This window comes from Dama dama, chromosome 3, assembly GCF_033118175.1.
Source record: "Dama dama isolate Ldn47 chromosome 3, ASM3311817v1, whole genome shotgun sequence".
Lineage (NCBI taxonomy): Eukaryota > Metazoa > Chordata > Mammalia > Artiodactyla > Cervidae > Dama > Dama dama.
In genome coordinates, this window is record NC_083683.1 from 26,503,040 (window position 1) to 26,529,905 (window position 26,866).

A 26,866-nucleotide genomic window follows, 5' to 3' on the forward strand; every position below is an offset into this window, starting at 1 on the left:
TTTGAAGACAATAAATTCTACTTACACATTTGTAAGTCCGACTCTTTGTGACCCCATAGACTATACAGTCCATGGAATTCTCCAGGCCAGAATACTGGAGTGGGTAGCCTTTCCCTTCTCCAAGGGATCGAACCCATTCTCCTGCATTGCAGGCAGTCTTTACCAGCTGAGCCACAACAGAAGCCCAAGAATACTAGAGTGGGTAGCCTATCCCTTCTCCAGCGGATCTTCCCCACGCTGGAATTGAACCGGGGTCTCCTGCATTACAGGCAGATTCTTTACCAACTGAGCAATACATTTACTTAACACATATTTAAGCAACTTCTATGTGACTCGTGTTCGGTGAAGGAAATACAGTTGTGAACACACATCCCTTGTTTAACCTGGCAACTAAAGCACACCAAGAAATAACTCACAGCGATAACGTGTGCTGGCTGTGAAAACAGACGTTCATGGACCTATGATGCAGCATGCCAAGGGATCTGGGTCCTAATCATAATGTCTGAGTGCTCCTGCCAAGCTTAAGGAATCCTAATTGAGAATTAAAGTTTTGTGTGGAAAAACAATCAGCCTAATCTATACATTTTCTCCTTTAGCAGCAAATACAGAGAAGATGTGTGTCCCTTTAACCTTTGAGGAGGTTATTTTCCCTTTCAACAGAGGGGAGAAATCTTCCCATCAGAACTAATTGTTCAATGATTGATTAACAGTTTCCCTCCTGTTGCTGCGTGCAGCCGGGATGACATGCATTGTACACACAACAGGAGGTAAGAGAGTTAATCAATTAGGAGAAACAATTAGTTCCAGTTTCCACAATTTATTTGACGCTGTAGATGAAATTGCCTGAAAATATTAAGAACATTAAAGATCAGTGATGAAACCTAAAGAAATAAATTTATATTCAAACTTCAGAGGCAGATGCTTAGCTGACACTGCTCTTCTGCAGATAGGCAATGTTAATGCAATAACAATTACAGTTTGGCAGCAATTAATAAATAGACTGTCAAAACTAGTCAAGTTGTGTTCATGGTTTTGGAAACCTGCTGATTTTCACTTTGACATGAAGTGGCTGAAGCGTTCTTGAAAAGCTCAACGTCTTTAATTTAAGGATGCAGTTCCATGACTCCCCTTCTATGGGTCTTAGCTTGGAAATTTCAGGAACAAATCATTCAGTGTGTGTGAATGATGTGTGTGTCTTTTCTTTGGAGTCCATATTTAATTCATATCTGTATTTAGAAAAATGCATTATATAGGCGTATTCTGAGATATGAGATTGAAAAATACACCCAAGAGACACACTTCAAGTCAACTTGAAGTCAATGTAATTTGATGGGGTCACATAGAATTCTAGATTATTTCTTTGTTGCAATATCACCATATAAAAGTCAAGGTAGGGGTAGAAATCAGGTGGGCCAAGTGTGATGGTCTAGCTCTAAGTGAACTTAAAGTCATATCTCAAGCAGAACAATCTGGAAGTCTGAGCCTGGCAAGACACCGGTTTCCCTCTGGTCCAGGGAATGAGAAAACAGGAATAGAAATAGCCAAGAACATTTCATCGAATGTTCACGAACTTTAACACACATTCTTTTTCTTTTAAAGCAAGATATAAGAAGGCGATTCAAAGCCATAATTCAGATTTTAAGCTTGGAGATTTGCCTGTCCTTACTTAATAATGATCAAAGCTACCTCACCCCAGAATCAAATCCCTAATCAGTTTCACATATCTACTAGTTTATCCAGACTTCAATAAAGGAATACATAAATTACTGGTGTTAATGTGTGTGTGTAATAATATTTAAAACACAAACACATTCTGAGAGTAATGCTCTAGAGTTACTCAAATTTAATCCCTCAGAGAAAATACATTTTTAAAAAGGTAGCACTGTTACATTGATGAATGAATAAACTCTTGCTTTAAAAAAAAAAAAAAAACTCTGCTGGATACAAATAGGACAACTAAGAAATAAGGCAGGCAAATAAAGCATCACTATCACCCAGAAAACATGGTAATACTCACAGAGAAAACTAATTCTAAATATTAAATCTATTTCTAGATCAAAACAGGGAAGAATCCATCACATCTCTCATAAGTTTTCCTAATTTTTAAATAAAAATCTTGTAGAAATGTGTTATAAAATTCCATTTTGTAAGTCAATTCTAGAAATTAACTATAAAGAAAATGAAAACTTATGTTCCTTGTCTGTGATGTTTTAGTACTTATGTCAACTTTTGTGCTGTAATTAATTTTATGAATCCCTCTACTTAATGAGTAAGTAAATCAAGAGCTGGGAGAAAAAAAAATACCGGCTGCAAGAACAGAGGTAGAAAATTGTTAGAGGTGACCCACAGCTACCAAAGTGATCTTGTCACCATTGCTGTACTATCTTTTAAATATTCTAATTTGTTTTATTGTTCTTCATAGAGTAAAAATGTTTCACAGTTGATCTCTACAGTAGTTTGTTTCTAAGCGTACTAAAAAACATGAATTTGGCAATAGCCAAATGTTTGAATATAAACTGATTTTATGCAATACACAGAAAACAAGTATTTTATTGGTATAAATGATTTATTTGTAGAATCACACTAAAAATTATTTTGAAACAGCATGATCCCTCTCTGGATGCTATTAGAATTTCATGCTTAAATCAAGTTGAACATTCATTTATGTGAGCTTTTTGTCATTTGCTGTCGTGTAAATGTCTATGGGTGGAAGGTCAAAGGAATGACTGTGTAGATAACAGCTTCAGGAAAAAAAGATGTATGTGTGAAAGATGACAGACTGATCATGTGGGAAGAAATTGCTACAGCTCTTCTCTCTTTCATTCCTATTCATAAAGAAAAATGCTTAAACTTAAGGACTTCAGTCCTATCCTTCCCATCTGGGCTGATAACAGCTGAAGACTCAGGCCTCAATTATAAATTATATATGCAGTCAAGTAAATGCCCAGACAAGATGGAGACAGACTGCAGTAAGAAACGGGAGGCATGTGTGAATTTTTCAAACTACAAACCTTGGACACTGACATTCTGAAATCAGTTAACATTCTGATACAGATTTCTTGGCTTCTTCACTGGGGCAGTGCTTATCATCTTTAACCAGCAAGGCCAAAGGAGAAGCCTCAAGGGCAGTATTCTCCTGTGGTTGTTGCCTAAGTTGTTGTTGGTTTTTTTTTTGAAGTGTAGTTGATTTACAATATCGTGTTAGCTTCAGTTCTCTCTCTATATATAAATATGTATATACACACACACACATATATATACATTCTTTTTCATATTCTTTTCTCTTATAGCTTATTACAAAATATTGACGACAGTCCTGTATGCTATACAATAGGTCCTTGTTGGTTACCCATTTTTTATATAATAGTGTTTACACTAAGAGACAACTCTACACATGGACACCATCCAGACGGTCAATACTGAAATCAGATTGATTATACTCTTTGCAGCCAAAGATGGAAAACAAAACCTGGAGCTGACTGTGGCTCAGATCATGAGCTCCTTTTTCAAATTTCAGGCTTAATTTGAAGAAAGTAGGGTAAACCAATAGGCCGTTAAGGTATGACCTAAATTAAACCCCTTATGATTATACAGTGAAGGTGATGAATAGATGCAAGGGATTAGATCTAGCAGACAGAGTGCCTGAAGAATAGAGGCTCATGACATTGTACAGAAGGCAGTGACCAACACCATCCAAAGAAAAGGATATGCAAGAAGGCAAAATGAGTGTCTGAGGCCTTACAAATAGCTGAGAAAAGAAACAAAGCAAAAGGCAAAGGAGAAAGGGAAAGATACACCCATCTGAATGCAGAGTTCCAGAGGATAGCAAGGAGAAATAAGAAAGCCTTCTTATGTGAACTATGCCAAGAAATAGGGTGAGACAATAGAATGGAAAAGACTAGAGATCACTTCAAGAAAACTAGAGATGCCAAGGGAACATTTCATGCAAAGATAGGCTCAATAAAGGACAGAAATGGCAAGGACCTAACAGAAGCAGAAGATATTAAAAAGAGGTGGCAAGAATACACAGAAGAACTATACAAAAAAGATGTTCATGACCCAGATAACCACGATGGTGTGATCACTCACCTAGGGTCAGACATCCTGGAGTGTGAAGTCAAGTGTCTTAGGAAGCATTACTATGAACAAAGCTAGTGGAGGTAGTGGAATTCCAGCTAAGCTATTTCAAATCCTAAAAGATGATGCTGTTAAAGTACTGCAGTCGATATGCCAACAAATTTGGAAAACTCAGCAGTGGCCACGGGACTGGAAAAGTCCCGTTTTCATTCCAATCCCAAAGAAAGGCAATGCCAAAGAATGTTCAAACTACCACACAATTGCACTCATTTCACATGCTAGCAAAGTAATTCTCAAAATCCTCCAAGCTAGGCTTCAACAGTACATGAACCGAGAATTTCCAGATGTGCAAGCAGAGTTTAGAAAAATCAGAGAAACCAGAGATCAAACTGCCAACATTCATTGGATCATGGAGGAAGCAAGGGAATTTCTGAAAAAATCTGCTTCATTGACTATGCTAAAGCCTTTGACTGTGTGAATCACAACAAACTGGAAAATTCTTCAAGAGATGGGATTATCAGACCACCTTACCTGTCTCATGAGAAACCTGTGTGCACATCAAGAAGCAACAGTTAGAATTAGATGTGGGACAATGGACTGGTTCCAAATTGGGAAGGGATATGTCAAGGCTGTATATTGTCACCCTGCTTATTTAACTTCTATGAAAAGTACATCATGTGAAATACCAGGCTAGATGAATCACAAGATGGAATCAAGACTTCTGGGAGAAATATCAACAACATTGGATATGCAGATCATACTACTCTAATGGCAGAAGGTGAAGAGGAATTCTGGAGCCTTTTGATAAGGATGAAAGAGGAGAGTGAAAAAACTAGCTTAAAACTCAACACTGAAAAAAACTAAGATCATGGCATCTGGTCCCATCACTTCATGGCAAATAGAAGGGGAACAAGTGGAAGCGGTGGCAGATTTTATTTTCTTGGCTCCAAAAATCACTGTTGACAGTGACTGCAGCCATAAAATTAAAAGATGCTTTCTCCTTGGAAGAAAAGCTATGACATACTTAGACCAGACATTAAAAAAAAAAAGCAGATACTTGACTTTGCTGACAAAGTCTGTATAGTCAAAGTTATGCTTTTCCAGTCATCATGTATGGATATGAGAGTTGGACCATAAAGAAGACTGAGCGCCAAGCAATGGATGCTTTTGTACTGCGGTGGTGAAGACTCTTGAGAATCCCTTGTACAGCAAGGAGATCAAGTCAGTCAATCCTAAAGGTAATCAGTTCTGAATATTCATTGGAAGGACTGATGGTGAAGCTGAAGCTCCAATACTTTGGCCACCTGATGGGAAGAGCTGAATCATTTGAAAAGACCCTGATGCTGGGAAAGATTGAGGGCAGGAGGAGAAGGGGATGACAGAGGATAAGACAGTTGGATGGCATCACCTACTTGATGCACATGAGCTTGAGCAGGCTCTGGGAGTTGGTGAGGGACAGGGAAGCCTGGCATGCTGCAGTCCATGGGGTCACAGAGTCAGACACAACTTAGTGACTTAACAACAATAGTGTGTACACGTTAATCCCAAACTCCTAATTATCCCCTTCAATGCCATACCTTTCTTACCTCATCTGGAATGCTGCTTTCTCGTTCAGAACCCTATTCAGTCTCTGATGATGGATTTCTACAAAGTGCCATCTGAATCAGCTGATTCCTACTTTTCTTCTAACACCCTTCGCAAGATGCTGGCTGGCTTCTTTACTTGTTATCATGAATAAGAGCATGATTTTGTAGATCTCTCTTTCAACACTGAATGCTCCCTATCCTTCTGCTGTCTACCAGCTGCCTTCTCTCTTCACTGTCAGCATTTTTTGATGAAAAAGATTCAATGACAAACTGTGCCTAATATTGCATAGGTTTATATTCACTCAGGATTTGAAACAGGCCCCATTCTCACTGTTCAAATACTATGTCATCTCTGCTAATCCCAATTCTCTTCAAAATTGAACTTACGCTGATCTAACATGCAAAGCTCAGAAATGCATCCAGAGCCTACTTGTGACACCTACTCAGGAAAAGTCATGAAGAATCACAGGCAAATTCATCTATTGTATCTGTTTATATGTTTTACTCCCTCATGCCAGGAAAATACAATATCTGCTTCTGCAAATACCATAAGTATATACCCTAAACGCAATCAAATTTCTACCACACTGTAGTAGAGATTGAGATTTTGTGTCAAATATTGCAAATACCATCCTATCCCAAAACTCAAGGAGCTCAGACACTGGTGAGGAAAATAAACACATAAGTAGATAATCATGATATAATTCTAGAAATGCAACAAGAATACTTTAAAGTCCTCATTTTTTCCCCGTTTCCAACATAAAGAACAGGAGTCTTTTTATATATCAAAGAAAAAGTGGTCATGTTTTTATCATGTTCCTGGTGGCACATTTACCATAGAGAGTGTTTATGCTCCCTTCCAAAAGCTATTCAAATGATAGAAAAGAAAAGGGTGAAACACATAAAACTGGGCAATGTGAAAGCACCTTAACAAATCAGAAGTTGGGACACTTTCTACAGACAGAAAGCATTTTATAATAATTGATTAAGGGACCAAATCTGAGAAGACTATAATCTGGAAGTACCTGATGAAAATGCATTCCAGAGAGAAGAACCCTTTTCCCTAACTGGCCCCAGCTATTTTAACAAATTGACCAAAGACTTTTTTGCCTGGAGAGCAATAGCAATGGAGTGATTTGTTAATGGAGAATTGGCGACTCACAGCTAGGCCACTGGCTCCAGTTTACACGGGAGCATGCTGACTAATGTGGGGAGGGGTCTGGGGAGAGTTAGCACCAAAGGAGAAGCAGAACAGGGTACTCTGTATCTCAAAGGGTGTTACAAAGAACAGGAGTGGGCCCTTTGTCAGAAAAAAAGGCAGGGTCCGCTTTCACAGATGTGCCTTCCTCACCTGGATAATGGAGGTCATTCCTGGCCTACCTGCCACTACCTGCCCAGGTATCTATAGGAGAAGGCTGCTCATCAGTACCTTCCAACCAGGTACACTGAGCTCCCAGTCAACCCCTCCATTCACAGGGGAGTTAACTGGTGAGAGACTTGCCTCGTTTAGAAGAAATCCACACCAGTCACTAATATTAATCAGCACAAGGTTCAAGCACAGACATCCTGGCTTCAGAGCCCATGCTCTTACCTAGCACATATGTACTGGCCCAGCCTACCTAACTTAGTAACAGAACCTGCCCCTCACATCTATGTCATATTTCTACTTACTGAAAAGGATATTTTAATAAGTCAGGCAAGTACTGAGTTGGTGAAACAGCTACCTATACAAGTATTGAAATGGTAAGAAAAAAAAAAAAAAATCAATGCAGTGAAATTTGGAACCAGAGCATTACCACATGGACGAACCATTATTCCGTGGAGTCATCCTTAGATCCATTCCTGGCTCTTTCTGATTCTCAGAACTTGTTCATTTCTGAAACAGCAGGTTTCTAGAAGCCTCACAGTTTGGGGGCCAATGGCCTTACCGCTGTATTAGAGTGGCTATTGCTAGGAAATGTGATTCCCATATAGTTACTATGTGGAAGTTGGCACTTCTAAATGGATGCCTGCCTCTCAGTTTCCTACAAAACCTTGCCAAGGCCATGGAGAAATTCAGAAATTTCAGCCAGGTTGACACAGAATTCTGAAAAACTCCTTTAGTAGCAGCTGCTTTTTTATTTAATATTTGATAAAATCTGAAATATACATTTAGATCCTACTACAGAGAAAGGTGAACACCTCCATCAAGAAACAGAAAAAAAAAATTTGTTTCATTTCTTTCTGAGTCTAATTGTTACTGTGGGAGCAGAGAGTGGTAAGATAGAGAGGTAGACAGACAAAATGGACCATATTTCAGGATCTGGTCTTCAAAGTGATAGAAAATGATTTTGAAAGTTATCTTTTGATATAATTAACACTAAGCAATTCACAAGAGAGTAATGTATAAGTAGAATGCCAATATTTGTTTAGGGACTAGGCATCTAGGGATCTCTTACTTGTACATTCTTTCCCAGCAGGAAAATCTACATGCAAATAATACTATGTTAACCTTCATGTATCAGAGCAGGAGACGCTCCTTGCTCTGTAATAGGGATATATTTGCTACAGGGACAAGATGATGTTGATGATGATGATGATGTTAATGATGATAATCTTACTGATGATGGTTATCACTATCATCATCATCATTAACATTGCATTAAATCAATTATCAACTATCATTGAGTGCCTGCTATATATTTATTCACATATTATCTAATTTCATAATGACTGTATGAGTTGTATATTATCATACTATTTTTTAACAAGTTAGGAAACACTGGCTTTTTACATTTTTTAATTAATTTATTAATTTAATTGGAGGCTAATTACTTTACAGTATTGTGGTGGTTTTGCCATACATTGACATGAATCAGCCACAGGTGTACATGTGTCCCCCATCCCAAACCCCCCTCCCACCTCTCTCCCCTCCCCATCCCTCTGGGCTCTCCCAGTACACCAGCTTTGAATGCCCTGTTTCAAGCATCAAACTTGGACTGGTGATCTGTTTCACATATGGTCAGATACATGTTTCAATGCTATTCTCTCAAATTATCCCACCTTTGCCTTCTCCCACAGAGTCCAAAAGTCTGTTCTTTATATCTGTGTCTCTTTTGCTGTCTCACATATAAGGTTGTCATTACCATCTTTCTAAATTCTGTACATATGTGTTAATATACTGTATTGGTGTTTTTCTTTCTGACTTTTCACTCTGTATAATAGGCTCCAGTTTCATCCACCTCATTAGAACTGATTCAAATGTGTTCTTTTTAATAGCTGAGTAATATTCCATTGTGTGGGATTGCTGGATTGTATGGCAGTTCTATTTCCAGTTTTTTAAGGAATCTCCACACTGTTCTTCATAGTGGCTGTACTAGTTTGCATTCCCCCCAACAGTGTAAGAGGGTTCCCTTTTCTTCACATCCTCTCCAGCATTTATTGCTTGTGGACTTTTTGATAGCAGCCATTCTGACTGGTATGAGATGGTAATTCATTGTGTTTTTTATTTGCATTTCCCTGATAATGAGTGATGTTGAGCATCTTTTCATGTGTTTGTTAGCCATCTGAATGTCTTCTTTGGAGAAATGTCTGTTTAGTTCTTTGGCCCACTTTTTGATTGGGTTGTTTATTTTTCTGGAATTGAGCTGCAGGAGCTGCTTGTATATTTTTGAGGTTAATTCTTTGTCAGTTCCTTCATTTGCTATTATTTTCTCCCATTCTGAAGGCTGTCCTTTCACCTTGCATATAGTTTCCTTCATTGTGCTAAAGCTTTTAAGTTTAATTGAGTCCCATTTGTTTATTTTTGCTTTTATTTCCATTACTCTGGGAGGTGGGTCATAGAGGATCTTGCTGTGATTTGTGACAGAGAGTGTTTTGCCTATGTTTTCCTCTAGGAGTTTTCTGGTCTTCCATTTAGATCTTTAATCCATTTTGACTTTATTTTTGTGTATGCTGTTAGAAATTGTTCTAGTTTCATTCTTTTACAGATGGTTGACCAGTTTTCCCAGCACCACTTGTTAAAGAGATTGTCTTTTCTCCATTGTATATTCTTGCCTCCTTTGTCAAAGATAAGGTGTCCATAGGTGTGTGGATTTATCTCTGGGCTTTCTATTTTGTTCCATTAATCTATATTTCTGCCTTTGTACCAGTACCATACTGTCTTGTGACTATAGCTTTGTAGTAGAGCCTGAAGTCAGGCAGGTTGATTCCTCCAGTTCCATTCTTATTTCTCAAGATTGCTTTGGCTATTCGAGGTTTTTTGTATTTCCATACAAATTGTGAAATTATTTGTTCTAGTTCTGTGAAAAATACCATTGGTAGCTTGATAGGGATTGCATTGAATCTATATATTGCTTTGGGTAAGTATACTCATTTTCACTATATTGATTCTTCCAACCCATGAACATGGTATATTCCATCTATTTGTGTCATCTTTGTGTGTTAATTTTATACCCTACAACTTTACTATATTCATTGATTAGCTCTAGTAATTTTCTGGTGGTGTCTTTAGGGTTTTCTATGTAGAGGATCGTGTCATCTGCAAACAGTGGGATGTTCTTTTCCAATCTGGATTCCTTTTATTTCTCTTTCTTCTCTGATTTGTTTTCTATGTAGAGGATCATGTCATCTGCAAACAGTGGGATGTTCTTTTCCAATCTGGATTCCTTTTATTTCTCTTTCTTCTCTGATTTGTGTGGCTAAAACTTACAAGACAATGTTGACTAGTAGTGGTGAGAGTGGGCACCCTTGTCTTGTTTCTGACTTTAGGGGAAATGTTTTCAATTTTTCACCATTGAGGATAGTGTTTGCTGTGGGTTTATCATATATGGCTTTTATTATGTTGAGGTATGTTCCTTCTATGCCTGATTTTTGGAGAGTTTTTATCATAAATGGGTGTTGAATTTTTTCAAAGGCTTTCTCTGCATATATTGAGATAATCATATGGTTTTTATCCTTAAGTTTGTTAATGTGGTGTATCACATTGATTGACTTGCGAATATTGAAGAAAGCTTGCATCCCTGGGATAAAGCCCACTTGGTCATGATGTATGATCTTTTTAATACATATTAATATGTTTTTAATATGATCTAATTAATATGTTTTTAATATAAGGATTTTTGTATCTATGTTCATCAGTGATATTGTCTTGTAGTTTTCTTTTTTTGTGGCATCTTTGTCTAGTTTTGGTGAAACCCTGGCTTAGAATGCTCTGATTTTTATAGCTAAGAAAAGACAAGAGTCAGAACTGAGATTCCTCTCAAGCTGGCCATTCATGAGCTCACGTGTGCTCACATGCTCCTTCTTTAACTACACTACTAACCTTGTAGGCTTCCCTGATGGCTCAGATGGTAAAGAATCTGCCTCTGATGTGGGAGACCTGGGTTCGATTTCCTGGGTCAGGTCTCCTTGCCCCTTATGGATTTTATAATTTTTACACCCTAATCCCTATATTTTGATTTATTTTTCCTTTAGATATGTTTTCATATCCTTTAGATATTATTTTCACCTGTGTAACTTGAAGGTTTCTAATAGAGCTATAGTTTGCCTGTTTTTTATACTTCTAGCCTTGAACATTATGTGATTCAAGGTTGTTGCTATAAAAACCCTTATATGTCAGTTCAATTTTATAATTTTACTCCATTAGTTTTAGTGGTGCTTTACTATTATTTCTTTTTCTTTCTTTGTTTGGCACAAAGCTTTCACACAGTCTTTTGGTTTCAGTTTTAGTGTGTGCTTTTTTTTTTTTTTTTTTGGTTGCTATTTTTTCTCACTGATTTGGTCTTTGATTTCAAAAGTCCTCGGGTGATGTCCAAAAACAAAATCTCTGGTAAACAAGTGAAATGATATTAAGTCATAGCTCCTATTTGATTCTCTATTTCACCTTCTATAATACAGGGTGACTTTTAGTTGATTGAAATCAGCACTCATATTTTATTCATGATATTAGTATACTACTTGTACCTCAGAAACAGTGTTAGTTTATCTGTAATATGACATTCAGTGATGACTGTGTAACAGTGTGCCCTCATTCTGAAATATCTTTTTAGTTGTATATTAATTGAGATTCAGCTATTGCTATTACCTGTTTTAAGGAAAAGCAGTTGCATATTAATGGCATGAAGTAAAGAAAATGTTTGGCTAAATATCAACATTTTCTCCCAACAAAAGCATCATAGTTTATAACCAGGTTGTTTAAATAAACCTGGGGTTCTAAATATCAATGCTCTTGAGCTACACAATGGGCAAGTTGTAAATCTTCCCTGCATCTGTTGCTTCGCAGTAAGGTAAAGATAGTTTCTAACTGAGACTATCAGAAAGTTGTTGTAATATGGCATTCTGAGATTAAAAGTTACCCCACAGCTTTCAGAGAGGAAGATGGGCACATTCAGGACAAGTACTTTAGATCACTTTTCAGTTTTCTTCCACCATGTCATAATATCAAGTTATTCATATGCTTGGGGAAAAACCTAAAGAGATAAGACTACATACAGAATGACTTTATGTCAAGAAAATTATAGTGTCTATAATTACTAAATCTACAATGAAAAAGCAATTTGACTCTACATATTGCTGTCAGTAAGCCAGCATGCCTGTTTATTACACAAATGAGAGGATATTTACAGATCGTGTTTCTCAACACCAAACTATTACACTGAATTCTTCCTTTGAAGATCTATGATACAAACTGTGATATATTCATCTGTCCTGTTACTGAACCACTCAAATTGAAGTGGCATTGAGTCCAATTGCTGGCTAAATGAAGGTTAAAAAAAAAACTATCAATAGCGATTTTTATCAAAGTCATATTTTTCACATTGATCCTTAAATGTGAGAGGAGGGGAAGCAAAAGAAAAGGAACCCACTAAGGAACTGGCTGCAGTTCATGGGCTGCAGAGAGTCGGACACGACTTGGCGACTAAACAACAACGAAGAAACGCTTGAAGGGTGTGCCACGTAATAGACATGATAGGGCATCTGCCTTTCAAATATGCTTCCCAAGTGTTTGGTTCCCCCCGATTTACTTCTATGATATTCCAAGTGGATCAAGGCACAGTTGTACAATGTCCCCAGACTCACACATTTTGATTGGTGATGGACATATTAGAACATAGATCATTCGATTTGAATAAAATGTACAAAATTAGAACCTTACCTAAACCTTTAAAAGCTTCTAAATTAGAACCAATGAAAAAGCCAAAATTTTCTGGGATTTCAAATCAATTCAGTTTGTATTTATCTAGCACTTTAGGATATAGGACTACGATCTTCACCATAATTCACGGCATGTAGAGGGTCTGTTCTGAACAGGAGAAAATGTAATGAGTGTCTCTTGGACTAAGAATCAAAAACTAGAGGTCAGATACACACACAGTAAAGGATATGGGCAAGCAGCCTTAGCATAGCATAGTATAAAATAAGCCTATGGAAGATATTTCGTTTTTGTTATTGTGGAGATCATGTTAGAAAGTATTTGTAGTTGCTAGCTTTTGACTCTGAGTGTGCATGCATGTGTGCTTAGCTGTGTCCAACTCTTTGTGATCCCATGGACAATAGCCTGCCAGGCTCCTCTGACCATGGAATTTTCCTGGCAAGAATACTGGAGTGAGTTGCCATTTTGTTCTCGAGGGGATCTTCCTGACCCAGGGATTGAACCTTTGTCTCTTGTGTCTCCTGCTTTGGCAGATAGATTCTTTACCACTGGTACCACCTAGGACTGTAGGTGGTTACCAAATGCAACACAAAATGGATCAAACAATAAAGAAAATATATTATCTCTCCTTGAAAGAAGTTCCAAGGTATGGTGGTTGTAGGTTTACATGAGCATCATGATTCCTCCCAACTTTCAGCTCCTTTACTAGATTCTCTCATGATCACAACATGGTTACAAGCAGTTCTACTTGTAACACACACAAATGGAAAACACATTTGCCACACACAAGTATAACACCAACCAATGAAAGATTAATTACTTCCTGTGTATATATTTTTAGGTGTTAGAAAAACTTTCCCAGACATCACCCAGTAGACTTTCAAGTCCCATTAGACTTCCTCTTATACCACAAAGGCCCAAACTGGATTATTTGCCATTGCATTAACCATCCATTGGGAAGAAATATAGGATGACCATGACTGACAAGAGACAGTAAGATTTATCCATGACCAGGAGATAAGGGGTAGTAGTTACCTGGAAAAAATAAAAAACATGGCTTATCCAAAATCAGAAGGAAGGAATAACTGTTAGGTAAGAAACTAACCCATGATCTTGTTTATTATTATTTGGTAAATTGTGTGTATTGTTCATTCAAGTCTCAGATCCCCAAATTAATTTATTAGCACACTAATAGAAGGTTGAATTCAGGAAGAATAAGCCAAATCACTTTTTAAGACTTTGTATCCGATATATTTAGTATATGAACTTAGCCTTCAGGACCAACTACACAGATATTTAAATTCCAGTGAGGTTTTCTACCTGGTGTGTCCTCTCAGTTCAGTCTTTCATAATCATTTCTACTAGAGCATATATCACATTGGATTTAAACCATCTATATGCATCCCTGTGCATAGGGGTGCATACAGATGGTGAATGAACTTCTTAAAATATCTAGAGCACCCAGGATCATGCCAGACACACTCGAGGTGCACAATTTATTCATTCAACATGTATTTATTTATTAGTGAGGCAAAATTCCACGGGCCCTGGAGCTAACCTGTTGCAATTCAAAGCCTCGTTCCACCACTTACTAGCTATGCAAGCTTTGGTAAATTTTCTTGTATATAAAAGACATAATACGGCCTGACTCATGGGGTTTAGTTAGTGAGCATTAAGTGAGCTATGTTTCAAGCTCTTCAAAAAATGTCTGCTAATAGTACAGATTTATTAAGTGTTAGGCATTTTCTTTATTAATATACTGTTTTTAACTGGATACCGCAGCAATTTCCATCGTATTTACCACAATCTGAATTGTGGATAGGTGAATTTTAAAGTTTTCCTTCCCTGTGTAACAAAACTATGACAGTTTGCACACTGTTTGATCAAAGAGGGCTTTGAGTCACAAGCTTACATTTTATCTCAAGTGCTGCAGCTCAGAAACAGCAAGAATTCAGAGCAGGATTTCAGCAAGGTGATGGAGAATAGGAATTCCAAATGATTGTACTGCTATAGAAAACATTTTGAGAGTCAGTTGGCTTGATCCAGTTAACCCATGTCTGTTCCAAAACTGCCAAAAGCATCGAGTTTTATCTTATTGTATAGAGGAGATGGGGTTCCCAGCTGGCTCGGTGGTAAAGAAACTGCCTGTAATGCAGGAGTCAGGGGTTTGTCCCTGAGTCAGGAAGATACCCTGGTGAAGGAAATGGCAACCCACTACATATTTGTAGTGGGTTTTGCCTGAGAAATCCCATGGACAGAGGAGCCTGGTGGGCTACAGTCCATGGGGTCACAAAAGAGTCAGACACAACTTAGTGCTAAATAACAACACAAGAGGTAACTTCAATTAATATTGTACACAAAAACATTGTTAATGAAAATTATGCCAAATTAATCCTTGCAAAATTGCCTTTCCATCTCTAGGCTTTCATGTCTTTTTTTTAATCAAAAAATTAAAAAGGGAGACTTTAACTCTCATTTTTAAACACTACAAAATTCACTTGAAGTCTTTATAATGCATTTGAAATAGCTCTTTTGCTGTCTTTTCTTGATCATGACCCTGTCATTCTTACCAAAATCTTGGGAGGTCTTTTAAAGCTGTAAAAGTTCTCCATTATTGAGTGATGCTTTGAAAATAAATTATAGTTTTTGAAACTGCATTAGTAGAGAAATGGGTGTACATAAGTGGGTTACTAGAAAAAAAATGTTAAATTTGTGAATTTATTATTAAATGCTTTAGAAACATCTCTGATATCCCAATTTCCAAGATTTCTTTCCCTGTTATAGGTGGGAAATTTTCAATTTGTGTAAGAATTCTTGATTTTCTGTATCATTACCACAATAATTCAGTACTTGGGTTTTGACTTGGATATGTATTGTTTCCATTCTTTTATTCTCTATATTATAGATCTAAGGGGGGAAATAATGTCACAGTGAATATGGTTTTCATTTGGCTCAGGGATTCATTTTTATTTTAGCTAGTTCTATAATTTGTGTTGACTATAGTTATTAAATATAATTGTGATTGATCTTCTGGGAATGAGAAACTCGGTTTGTTTAAAATTTTATACAGTTTATTACTTTATAATATATTATTTTTAAACAATGCTCGTGCTTTCTCTTATTCTTTGGGAAATGCCTATTTCATGTACTCTAAGAAACCATTAATTATAAGATGCGGCAATATTTCATAGGCCAGTAAGAAAAAGTACTACAAACTATGTCAAGAAATGGTTTCATATCACTTGAATTTTCATTTTTTACTTTTTGAATGATCATGGACTTATTTAGACAGATTTTATTTTGTGTCATTTTCGTGTATGCAAATAAGGAAAATAAAAGCAAAAGAGATTAGTTAATAAGTTACAAAGATTTCTAACTCTGTTCTCAGCTCAGAGTTAATGATACCCATCTTTTTCTTACACACCATTTTCCTTTGTGCCATCAAGAGTGTCCGATAAAGCATTTCTTTAACTATTGTTCCATTAGTGCTTCTAAAATCTTCCAAACTGTTTGACTCTCATTCCGCTAGTTTTGAGTGTATAAGCTTACAATAGAAAGCTTCAGACCACCGCCAGGATTCAGATCTCTTCCTCAAATGGCCCTTAAATGATTTGTTACTGGAACGTCAATGGAAGTAGGAAGACAGTTGGGTGTGCACAGGCCTGGCTGACAGTGATAGTAAGATGCCATCGATTATAAGGCAAATAAATCCTCATTTCACAGATGTAAAAACGTGGCGAAAAATGTATTGTGAAAAAAAATGTATTCACAGTTGAATGTTTTAATCACTGCACGACCAATGAGTCTCCATGGCACTTTGATAAACCTGCACAATAGGGGCCCCATATCTCAACCTCGTCAGGTCTTTCACTCCTCCACACACCTCTAGTTATGCATGTAGAGCAGATTGAGTAAAAGAATTCAGCACCTCCGGCTATAAATTCAGATATTCCAGAAACAACTAAGCCTAGTGAACCCACATAGCAGATTTCACTTCTCATTATGCTTTCTTGATTAATAAGGTACAGATACTCAGATTACTATCAATATTAGTTTTTGTAAGATACTACATAGTAAAACTCAGAAAGAACTAAAAAACCAAGCCAAAGCAAGCAGGACGGCCAGAGGGAGGGAGTGCACGGTGGTCACAGACGTGAACCCTGTGATCAGCTGCATTGGGAACTCTGACTCTCTTACTTATTAACTCTGTGATGGTGCACATGCTTCTCTTCTCTATGCTTCACTTTCTTTAGGGTATCTCATAGCTTCAATTCCTAAAGAGAATCTTACTGGCCTCACTCAGCTTTTCACGATAAGAGTGTCATTGGCCTCAGGCCAACATCTAAGTGAGGTGCTCTTGAATTAGATATTCATTCTTCCTTAAACTTGCTGCATCCATGGGATGATGGTGTAATCTACATAGATCTTTTCCACCATTAGAGTCTGTGAGCATGAAGTTCCAGTGGAAAGGGGCTACAGATGGGCAAGCCCTGGGATTCACATATTAAGGACATCTCACTCTTCAGTGTTCTTGCCTGGAGAATCCCAGGGACAGAGGAGCCTGGTGGGCTGCCATCTATGGGGTAGCACAGGGTCGGACACGACTGAAGCGACTTAGCAGCAGCAGCAGCAGTATTCATAACTGACATCTGTGGGATTGAGGAGGAATGTTGACTCTTTTTACAGAGTAAAGCAAAGCAGGCCCATTTGTATGCAATTTGCAGACATCTATGAGAGATACTAGCTGAGAACCATACACTTGAGCAGGATTCTTCCTGCAACTCTTAGGAGACTTTTGTGATGAAACAAATAGGTAAAATCTGGACATACCTGGATATATTTTGAATCAATATTTTGAAGATAGATGGCCCGGGAGCCTGTATGTTTTATGGTTTCATGAAGATAGGCTGCATGCTATGCTTCCATTTGCTCTAAGTTCTGATAACCTTTTCTCTCTTGCCATTTTATTGCCTTTGTCGCCAGAAGTCACCTTTCTCCTGCCACGTCAGGGACCATACAGTCTCTAGCTGTCCTCTTACTTCCTGCAAGGGAAAGTATACAAGAGAGAGACGGTACCCCTGAAGGCTTGCATTCAAACATTTGCACACTTGTAGAGGGTTTTGATCATGCTGTGAGAGTTCACTTACTGCCTAAGGATCCTTGGGTTGGGAAAGAATTTAAATGAAGCTTTTGACAGTGGTTTATTTTTTTTTTCCCCAAAATCTTTCAGAGTGGGTATCATAAGTTGGATTCCCTGGAAAGCTGCTCTGAGTCAGAGGTGGCTTACTGGAGGATGCTTTCCATGTTAAGAGAGTGGTGGAAGCAGGCTTAGGCAAGGAGGGTTGCTGAAACTGATGCAGTTACCACAGCCTTTAGCTGGTCCCAGAGGGCGCTTCAGAGATGAACCAAACTAAGACAGGGGGACAGACCTTTCCACCAGCATCCCAGGCACTGGGTGTGGGCTGTCCCTGGGGAAGTGGGTTTAAGCCTGGGCAAAGCAGTTCCCTTTAGCCAAAGGCATTTCTTTAGGAGAGATTCCTCAGCTGTGAGTTGTCGGCAAGAGCCCTCCTTGAAGCTGAAGACCTCATTCTGAAGTTGGGGGAGGGACGCACAGGGCATCTTCTTAGGATTTTCACCTACACTTAGAGGAGGTCAAAGGAAATTCTGATGGAATAAAATCACTACATGTTGCCCTCCACCTCAAAAATACATACTAATTCATTCTGTGATATCTCCTGGATTCTGTAATAATTTCTGCAAGAATTATTTTCAGTTTGGAGCATTTCAACATTCAAAGTCTTTTCTTAGTAATAATGTATTTTTCAATATTTTTTACCTTCTTCTCCTGTTTGCTCTTTAATTTTGCATGCTATTATGATAAGGTGCAGTACTTAAATACAGATGGAAATAGTTCTTTCAACAAAAAATCATTATGTTGATGCAGGTTGGTAGACTAAATCACTGTATAAGCCAAGAAATCCATATGAATTTGTAGACCCAGAGATAGACATAATTAAAGTCCTACTAAGTAGAATAAATATAAGGAACAGAGGGAAGTTGTCATGGCAACCGAAAATTCTGATTTTCCTCATTTTATACCACAAATGTATTAGCCATCATGATACCTTAAAATTTTTTCTACTTTCTATTTTACCCAGTCACCATTTTGCATATTATATTTGCTAAACATGTAGCTGAATCCTTCTTTCTAGCAGTTTAGCTTTTTATATTACATCGTAAAGCAGTTTTTTGAAAATCTGGTGTTAGGAAATAAATCTCTTTTTGCAAAGTACAGTTTCATTAAGAGCAAAACAGTTTTAAAGCTTTTCTCCCTATGCATAATCTAAAACAGTTTAGGCTTATAATATGTTGACAATGTAAACATACACTTAAAAAAAGTGAATATACTACCACAGTGTTGACATTTTTAAGTACATCTTTCCAATCTTTTTTTACAAAATAATCTTATCCAGAGAAATTGGAAATACTTTATATAATGTTTAGTCATTTGCATTTTCATCTAATACTGTAATATATTTACAGATTTGTAAATATTTACCTTTAATTTTAATAACATTATTTTGTGGATTATCATAATTTTAATCTGTTAGGTAATTTCTGGTCTTAAAATACTACAAAGGAGTTACTATAAACATCCTTATATTAATTCTTTATTGTGAATTTCTAGAAAAAAATGAGTGCTTATATAGACTCTGTTCTGTAACTTTGGCCTCTATAAAGTACTTTTCTAAACTATGGTTTTTTACCCATTGTGAAGTTTTTTGTATACTCACCTTCACATCCATATTTATCCCCATTTACAAAGACTATGTATTAACTTTCAGTTCTTTGACTATTTGTGAAATTAAGCACTGTTTTTTTTCTTCAGGGGCAATATGTATATATTTTAGAATTGCTTGTTTGTCACCTTCAGCTTTCTTCTGGGGGAGAATTTATTTTTCTATTCAATAATATTTCTCTTGGCACACTCCAAGATGTTAAATTCCACTTTAACAAACTTGGTAACTATGCCTCTAAAATTAATCAATCTCTTTTCTATTAGTAAGGTGACTTGTGTTTTCTGTTCACTGGTAAACTTGTGAATAGAAATGCAAATTTTTTTTCAATTCAAAAGAAAATTATAAAATACCTTTCCAGTACTAATTTAATTGCTTAATAACACTTAAATGTTATTATTGAAGAAGATTAATGGAAGGAACCTTGGATCAGGCTAAATCTGTGTAGAACAAGTCACTTAATCTCTTCACAATCCTTTTTTTCCCCTATAAAATAAGACCAAGTTACTTTTCAGAGTTGCAGGGAGAGATTGAGGACATTACACTTAAAAATCAATGCCAGCATCTTGACACATAGTAAATTCTTAATAAATGGCATCTTTAGTTTTTATTAGCCTCGTTTAGTATTATTGTATCTTAACAGGTCCCTTACCATAGTGATTTTCCAGTTATGAAACCAATAGTGGTTTGTGAAGCTAATAAGAATAATTAGAATTTACTAAAATAGAACAGAATAGAATGGAATATATCAGAATATTTCACACATAGCAAGGACAAGTTTCCCAATGTGATATGTGTTCCAAATATAACATATAGTGGAAGAGTGTGAATACAGAAGTACAATATACAACATACTACTTACTAAGGGTTATGGTCCAAAACTCTTTCAAAAAACAACTTTACTAGATTTTACCTCATAGTATACATATCCCTTATACTAGTGGCTAGGACACCTAGGTACAAATCTCAACTCCACTAGTTACTACCATCTAGGAACCAATTGGTCTTAGTCTCCTCACCTGTAAAATGGGTGCTAATTACACTTATCTCATGGGAGTAGTGTGGGAACTCTGATTTCCTATATCTAAACCACTTATCAAATCCTCAGTAATTGTTGGCTTTTTTGTTTTACCAAGAGTTGAGTAGAACATAAATTTTTTTTTATAAATAAACAATCAAGGCCACATGCACTAAAGTATATAAGAGAATGTATAATCATCATATTAGTCAGGACTGAATAATTGGCTAGTTTTTACATCAGCAAAATGATGCTCCTTCATAAGCATCCTATTTCCATAAATATGCATTTTCAAGAGCAACATAACTATTCTTAGTTTTGTTCTTTACAGACAATATCTCTCAGAATATAAAAGAATAAAAATAAATTCAGCAATCAATTAGTCTTTGTTAGTATATTAGATCCTTAACTGCCCATTATATCTTTATAACTTCCAAAAGACTTTTTTAATTTCACATGGTATACATTAAGTAAAAAGAAGCATTGCCTGTATATTTCTTACATAATCTTTTCTTGATTTTTTTTAAATCAGGAAAAGTTGGGATAATATCATTGGTTAGTAAGTTACAAGTTTATAGATATTACCTTTTTTAATGAAACACCTTCCAGGTACCAGGTATACCTTATGTCTGAAAAGGATCTTTTTTGTAAATTACAGGAACATTCATTTACTTCCTTAGCAACAACAGCAAAAACTACTAAATAAACTTCAAGGTCATTTTCTACACGGTGACTCTCTTTAACATGCATTATTTTTCCTATAGCCTTTTGGACCACTCAACTTACGTATAGAAATGTTTTACATTCCAGGATAAACTGGGGAAATATGAAAATATTTAGCAATCCAAGAGAAAGGACCCAAACATCTGTGTGTACAAAACCTGTAAACAAGTGTGTAGCCAGTTAGAGCGAACAGCTGAATGTCAGGCTCATCCCAAGAATGACATTCCACTTTCAGAACATGACAGAAATTGAGCTGAAACAGATAATATACCTTTAATTTAATGATGACACTGTTGTACTTTGTTATTTTATTTAGCACAATCATTTCCTTTAAATCCCACAATAAACCATAATTCCTCAAATATCCTCAACTATCCTGTGGAGACAAGTAATGATGCATCTCACATCTGGTGATTCTCATAGTAGAGGATCAAATCCATTTTTTAATATATACAAATACTTCATGCATATGTTCACATTTATGTTGTATGTAATTGAAGTCTTGCTGAGTCACATGAAATGTGAGAGCTAAGGTATCATTAGTATCAATAGTTTCATCTAAGTTGTGCCAACAGTGAAAACAGTACTCTAAATTTTTGCAGGGAGACAAGAGCCAAAGCTAAGCAGAATCAGAAAATCAGGGAAAGCTTCTGAAAAGTCACCTTGAATCAGAAAAAATAAAATTTTTCCACAATCAGGAAAATATCTGAGCTGCCAAAAACTCTTAGGGAATGGAGAGAGGGATAGATCAATCAACTTATTGATCAGTTAATCAACAGAAGAAACAAATTTATATGCCAGACATTGTGCTTAGTTCTTTGCATAAATTAAAACCTTACATACTTAGTATGCTTATTCTCCTTTTACAAATGAAGAAACTCAAGAACAGAGAAGCCCTGAACCCCTGTCTGTCTGATTCTACCCCCTTAGGATTTTATTAGTAGCTACTAGTGAAAAATTCAGAGCTTTGAAAAGAGAATAATTATAAAATTTGATTATTTGCATATACGTATCAAGCTCAGTTGGTAAAGAATCTGCCTGCAATGCAGGAGACCCTGGTTTGACTCCTGGGTCAGGAAGATCCACTGGAGAAGGGATAGCTTACCCACTCCAGTATTCTTGGGCTTCCCTTGTGGCTCAGCCGGTAAAGAATCTATCAGTAATGTGAAAGACCTGGGTTCGATTCCTGGGTTGGGAAGATCCCCTGGAGAAAGGAAAGGCTACCCACTTCAGTATTCTGACCTGGAGGATTCCATGGGCTGTGTAATCCCTGGAGTCACAAAGAGTCAGACATGATGACTAAGCGGCCTTCACTTTCTTCTATCAGGCTCATCCATTATTTTCTTTCCGAAGATCCAAAATCTCTGGGTTTTGATTAAGATATTAATAAATCCCATACATTTGAGGTTATTCTACTTTCAATTATATTTTCACTAAATATGAAAGTAGGCATGATTAATTCACAGAGGGTTTGAATTCTATAAAAATCCTTTATCTGTTTTCTCTTCTTATCCATTTCTTTGCAGCTCAAAAGGGCTTTCTGGGTCCATCAGCTTCCCTGCTGAGACCGTGAAGTTAGACCCAGGCCTATCTGTATCTATCTATTCCTGTCCCAAACAATGTACACTGTCACCAGCACAGCCTGAAATCTTATATCATACAGTAAAAGCGTGAAAGTCCAGAATATGCTTAGCTTGGAGAATATGACCCTGTTAGAAGACCTTCCTTACATTTATATGAGCACTTCTCAAGTACTAAGAGAAATCTAGGCAGGGCAGGTTTCAACTCTTCATATTTCAAAAGATGTATCAATTAAGAAGTTTAATGCTTTGTCAAACTTCATTTAGCTAGTGAAGAAAACTGGAACTGTTTTCTGCATTCAAGCCTAAGAATGTTTCATTGGCTACATTTTCTTGGGCTCCGAAATCACTGTGGGTGGTGACTGCAGCCATGAAATGAAAAGATGCTTGCTGCTTGGAAGGAAAGCTATAACAAACCTAGACAGCATATTAAAAAGCAGAGATATCACATTGCTGACAAAGGTCCACGTAGTCAAAGCTATGATTTTTCCAGTAGTTGTGTATGGATGCGAGAGACCATAACGAAGTCTGAGCACTGAAGAATCGATGCTTTTGAACTGTAGTGTTGGAGAAGACCTTGGAGAACAAGGAGATCAAACCAATCAATCCTAAAGGAAATCAACCCTGAATATTCATTGGAATGACTGCTATTGAAGCTGAAGTTCCAATACTTTGGCACCTGATGTGAAGAGCCAACTCATTGGAAAACAGCCGGATGCTGGGAAAGATTGAGGGGAGGAGGAGAAGGGGGTGACAGAGGATAAGATGGTTGAATGGCTTCATTGACTCAATGAACATGTGTTTGAGCAAACTCTGAGAGCCTGGCATACTGCAGTCAATGGGGTCACAAAGAGTTGGACAAGACTGAGTGACTAAACAATAAACCTTAAGGATTAATTCTTTAATATTTTGGAGACAAACAGGTAATTGAATAAATTTAATAAAATAGTTCAATAATATAATCAAGCTAAATAAACTAAAATAATCAGACAAGTCATGTTTTATCATCAATGCTTTGATATATATAGTTAATCATGTCACATTTACAGTGGTTTCAGAAATTCACCCAGCAAGACAGGTGAATTATTGGTCACAGTATTATCTATGGTAAATGTCAAAAAAAAAAAAAACTGGGAGGAAAGCATACTATCAATAAATGAGATTCAAAAATTAATTTCTGTATAACATTCAGGAATCCTGGAGTATCAATATTACAATAGTATTCTTTACAAACATTTTAAAATTGACTAACATTTTGAATGTATGCTATCATTCATCAGCAGTTTTAAGATAAATATTTCATCTCATCATTCCTTGTAAAAAACACAAAATGTTTAGAGTACAGAGCATGTATGTTGTCAATAACTGCTTCATGTGCATTTCAGTAGGACATGGGTTAAAGAGTTAAATCTACACAGCAAATAATTGCCTGTATAAGTAACTAAGAGATTTGACAGTTTCATTCTATTGTCAGGAGAGAATGCTTTCAATAACTACGTATGGCCTTAACTTCTAGGGAAGAACCTTCTCTGTGGTTCCATAAATATTTCATGAGCCAACACAAAGTAATATGCTAACGACATGCTATTTATCCAGTGAGCAGGTGTGCCCCTTCCTGTCTTTTCATCTCCAGAATAGCTCTCACCCGGGGCAGGTAAGCCATTCTGAATTGTGCTTTTTTTGCTTCCCTCCCCTCACAGATTCAGCTGAACCTACGATGGTGAGCGAGAGTCATCACGAGGCGCTGGCAGCCCCGCCAGTCACCACTGTGGCGACTGTCCTGCCACATAATGCCACCGAGCCAGCCAGTCCTGGGGAAGGAAAGGAGGATGCCTTCTCCAAGCTGAAGGAGAAGTTTATGAATGAGTTGCATAAAATTCCATGTGAGTATTACATATTGTTACTCATGTAAAAATATATGGTTGAGAATCAATTTACCTGTTAGAAGCAAAAAGCAGAATTCCTCTTAACATAAGCGTACCTTTGATTTTTTTTTTTTTTTTTTGAAGGGTAGTATTTTTTGTTGGAATGGTAGTATTTCAAAAATAAAATGGTATATTCTTGGAAAGGGAGTATTCTAAAGTATTAAAATATACTTAATAAATGAAAATCCAATTTATAAAGAAAACTATCTTGTATTTAATGTAGGTGGGTTCTTTTTATCTTCTTCAATGTCTCTCTCTCTCTCTCTCTTTCTCTCTCTCTCCAGAGAATATTAATGTTTATGGGTTGTGCTGTCTGTATTTTTTATATTTATGAAATTATTCCATTTTAAAGATTATTCTTAAACAGTAGCAAAAACATACATTTCCATTATTACAAGTTTGTTTTTCTTTCACTCATTAATTAATACTTCAAAAATGTTTGCCCAATTTTTAACATTTTCTTTGTGGTCATCTGGAAAGAAACCATAAACTGGACCTAAGTTTGAGTGTGTATCGCACTAAGTCCAATCAATGGCATTTAATTTAAATCTTAAATTACAGGTTGGTATTTTCTATTCAAATGTAAACATTTACTATACACTAGACACTTATCTACCCCACTCCAGTACTCCTGCCTGGAAAATCCAATGGATGGAGGAGCCTGGTAGGCTGCAGACAATGGGGTCGCTAAGAGTCGGACACAACTGAGCAACTTCACTTTCACTTTTCACTTTCATGCACTGGAGAAGGAAATAGCAACCCACTCCAGTGTTCTTGCCTGGAGAATCCCAGGGACGGGGGAGCCTGGTGGGCTGCCGTCTGGGGTCGCACAGAGTCAGACACGACTGAAGCGACTTAGCAGCAGCAGCAGGCACTTATCTGGGCTTCCCTGGTGGCCCAGACAGTAAAGACTGCACCTGCAATGCAGGAGACCTGGGTTTGATCCCTGAGTCAGGAAGATCCCCTGGAGAAGGGAATGGCAACCCACTCCAGTATTCTTGCCTGGGAAAGCCCACGGACAGAGGAGCCTGGCGGGCTACAGTCCATGGGGTTACAAAGAGCCAGACATGACTGAGTGGCTAAACACACAGGTACTTATCTAGTATCTAATGGGAAAGTAGATTTTGGCCCTCACAAAAGAAATAGTCAATAAGGAGGCAAATGTATATGGCCCATCATGGAATGATAAATAATATATGGAAAACAGCAGAGTAAAGTGGGAAAGTCAAAGGGGTAGAGGGTAAAAGGTTATTATTTGCTTGGATGATCTGAGCTGCTTCCCTTTGTAAGGACACCTGGAGGAGAAAGTTCTAAAACCTGTGAAATACAAGGCCCCTAAGGCAAGAATCCACTGGAACAGCAAGGAACTCCATGCCTTTGGTGGAATAAAGCAAAGTAGAGAAAGGCAGAAGGCAAACCTCAGGCTCCAAGACGTGGCGCTGTGTGAACTGTTCTAAGGAAACTAGATTTTACTCTGAGTGAAATAAAATGCCTTTGGAACATTTCGAGCAGAGGTATTCCATGATCTGACATAGGTTTTTCTTAAAAGTCAGGCAGCCTGGATGGGAGGGGAGTTTGAAGGAGAATGGATATGTGTATACGTATAGCTGAGTCCCTTTGCTGTCCGCCTGAAACTATTAAAATCACAAAATTGTTAATCAGCTATACTCCAATATAAAATAGAAAGTTTAAAAATAAATAAAAATTTAAAACTCACTCTTGCTGTCATGTTGAAAATACGCATAGAGGGACAAGGAGAGAAAATAAAGCAGGTTGTTGCAATAATCTAGATGAGCAATTTACAAAATTCGTAAGAGAAAGAGGCCACTGAATTAAACTGCAAGGAATCTTATCCTCCCTGGAACTAACAACTTGTTGATCTGTTTGCCCACTTTTAATGAATTCAAATACATCTGAGAGATACTCTTAGCACAGTTGTCAGTAATTTGCATTCTCAGCATGAAGGCTCATAACCTAGGGAAGGTGGAGACGGTCCAGTAGAGAGAGCCCTAAAGGGGAAATGCAGGC

The 26,866-nt window shown here is 37.1% G+C and overlaps 1 protein-coding gene across 4 annotated transcripts in view; it reads left to right on the plus strand.

The window, feature by feature from the left end:
* Positions 1–26,866, plus strand: part of SYT1 (synaptotagmin 1) — a 586,784-nt gene that overhangs the window by 342,834 nt on the left and 217,084 nt on the right. For all 4 annotated transcript variants that reach the window (XM_061125058.1, XM_061125075.1, XM_061125085.1 and 1 more), the window contains one exon: positions 24,614–24,796. In XM_061125058.1, coding sequence (XP_060981041.1) covers positions 24,631–24,796 — 166 coding nt within the window. In that variant the 5' untranslated portion in view covers positions 24,614–24,630. The remainder of the gene's footprint in view (positions 1–24,613; positions 24,797–26,866) is intronic.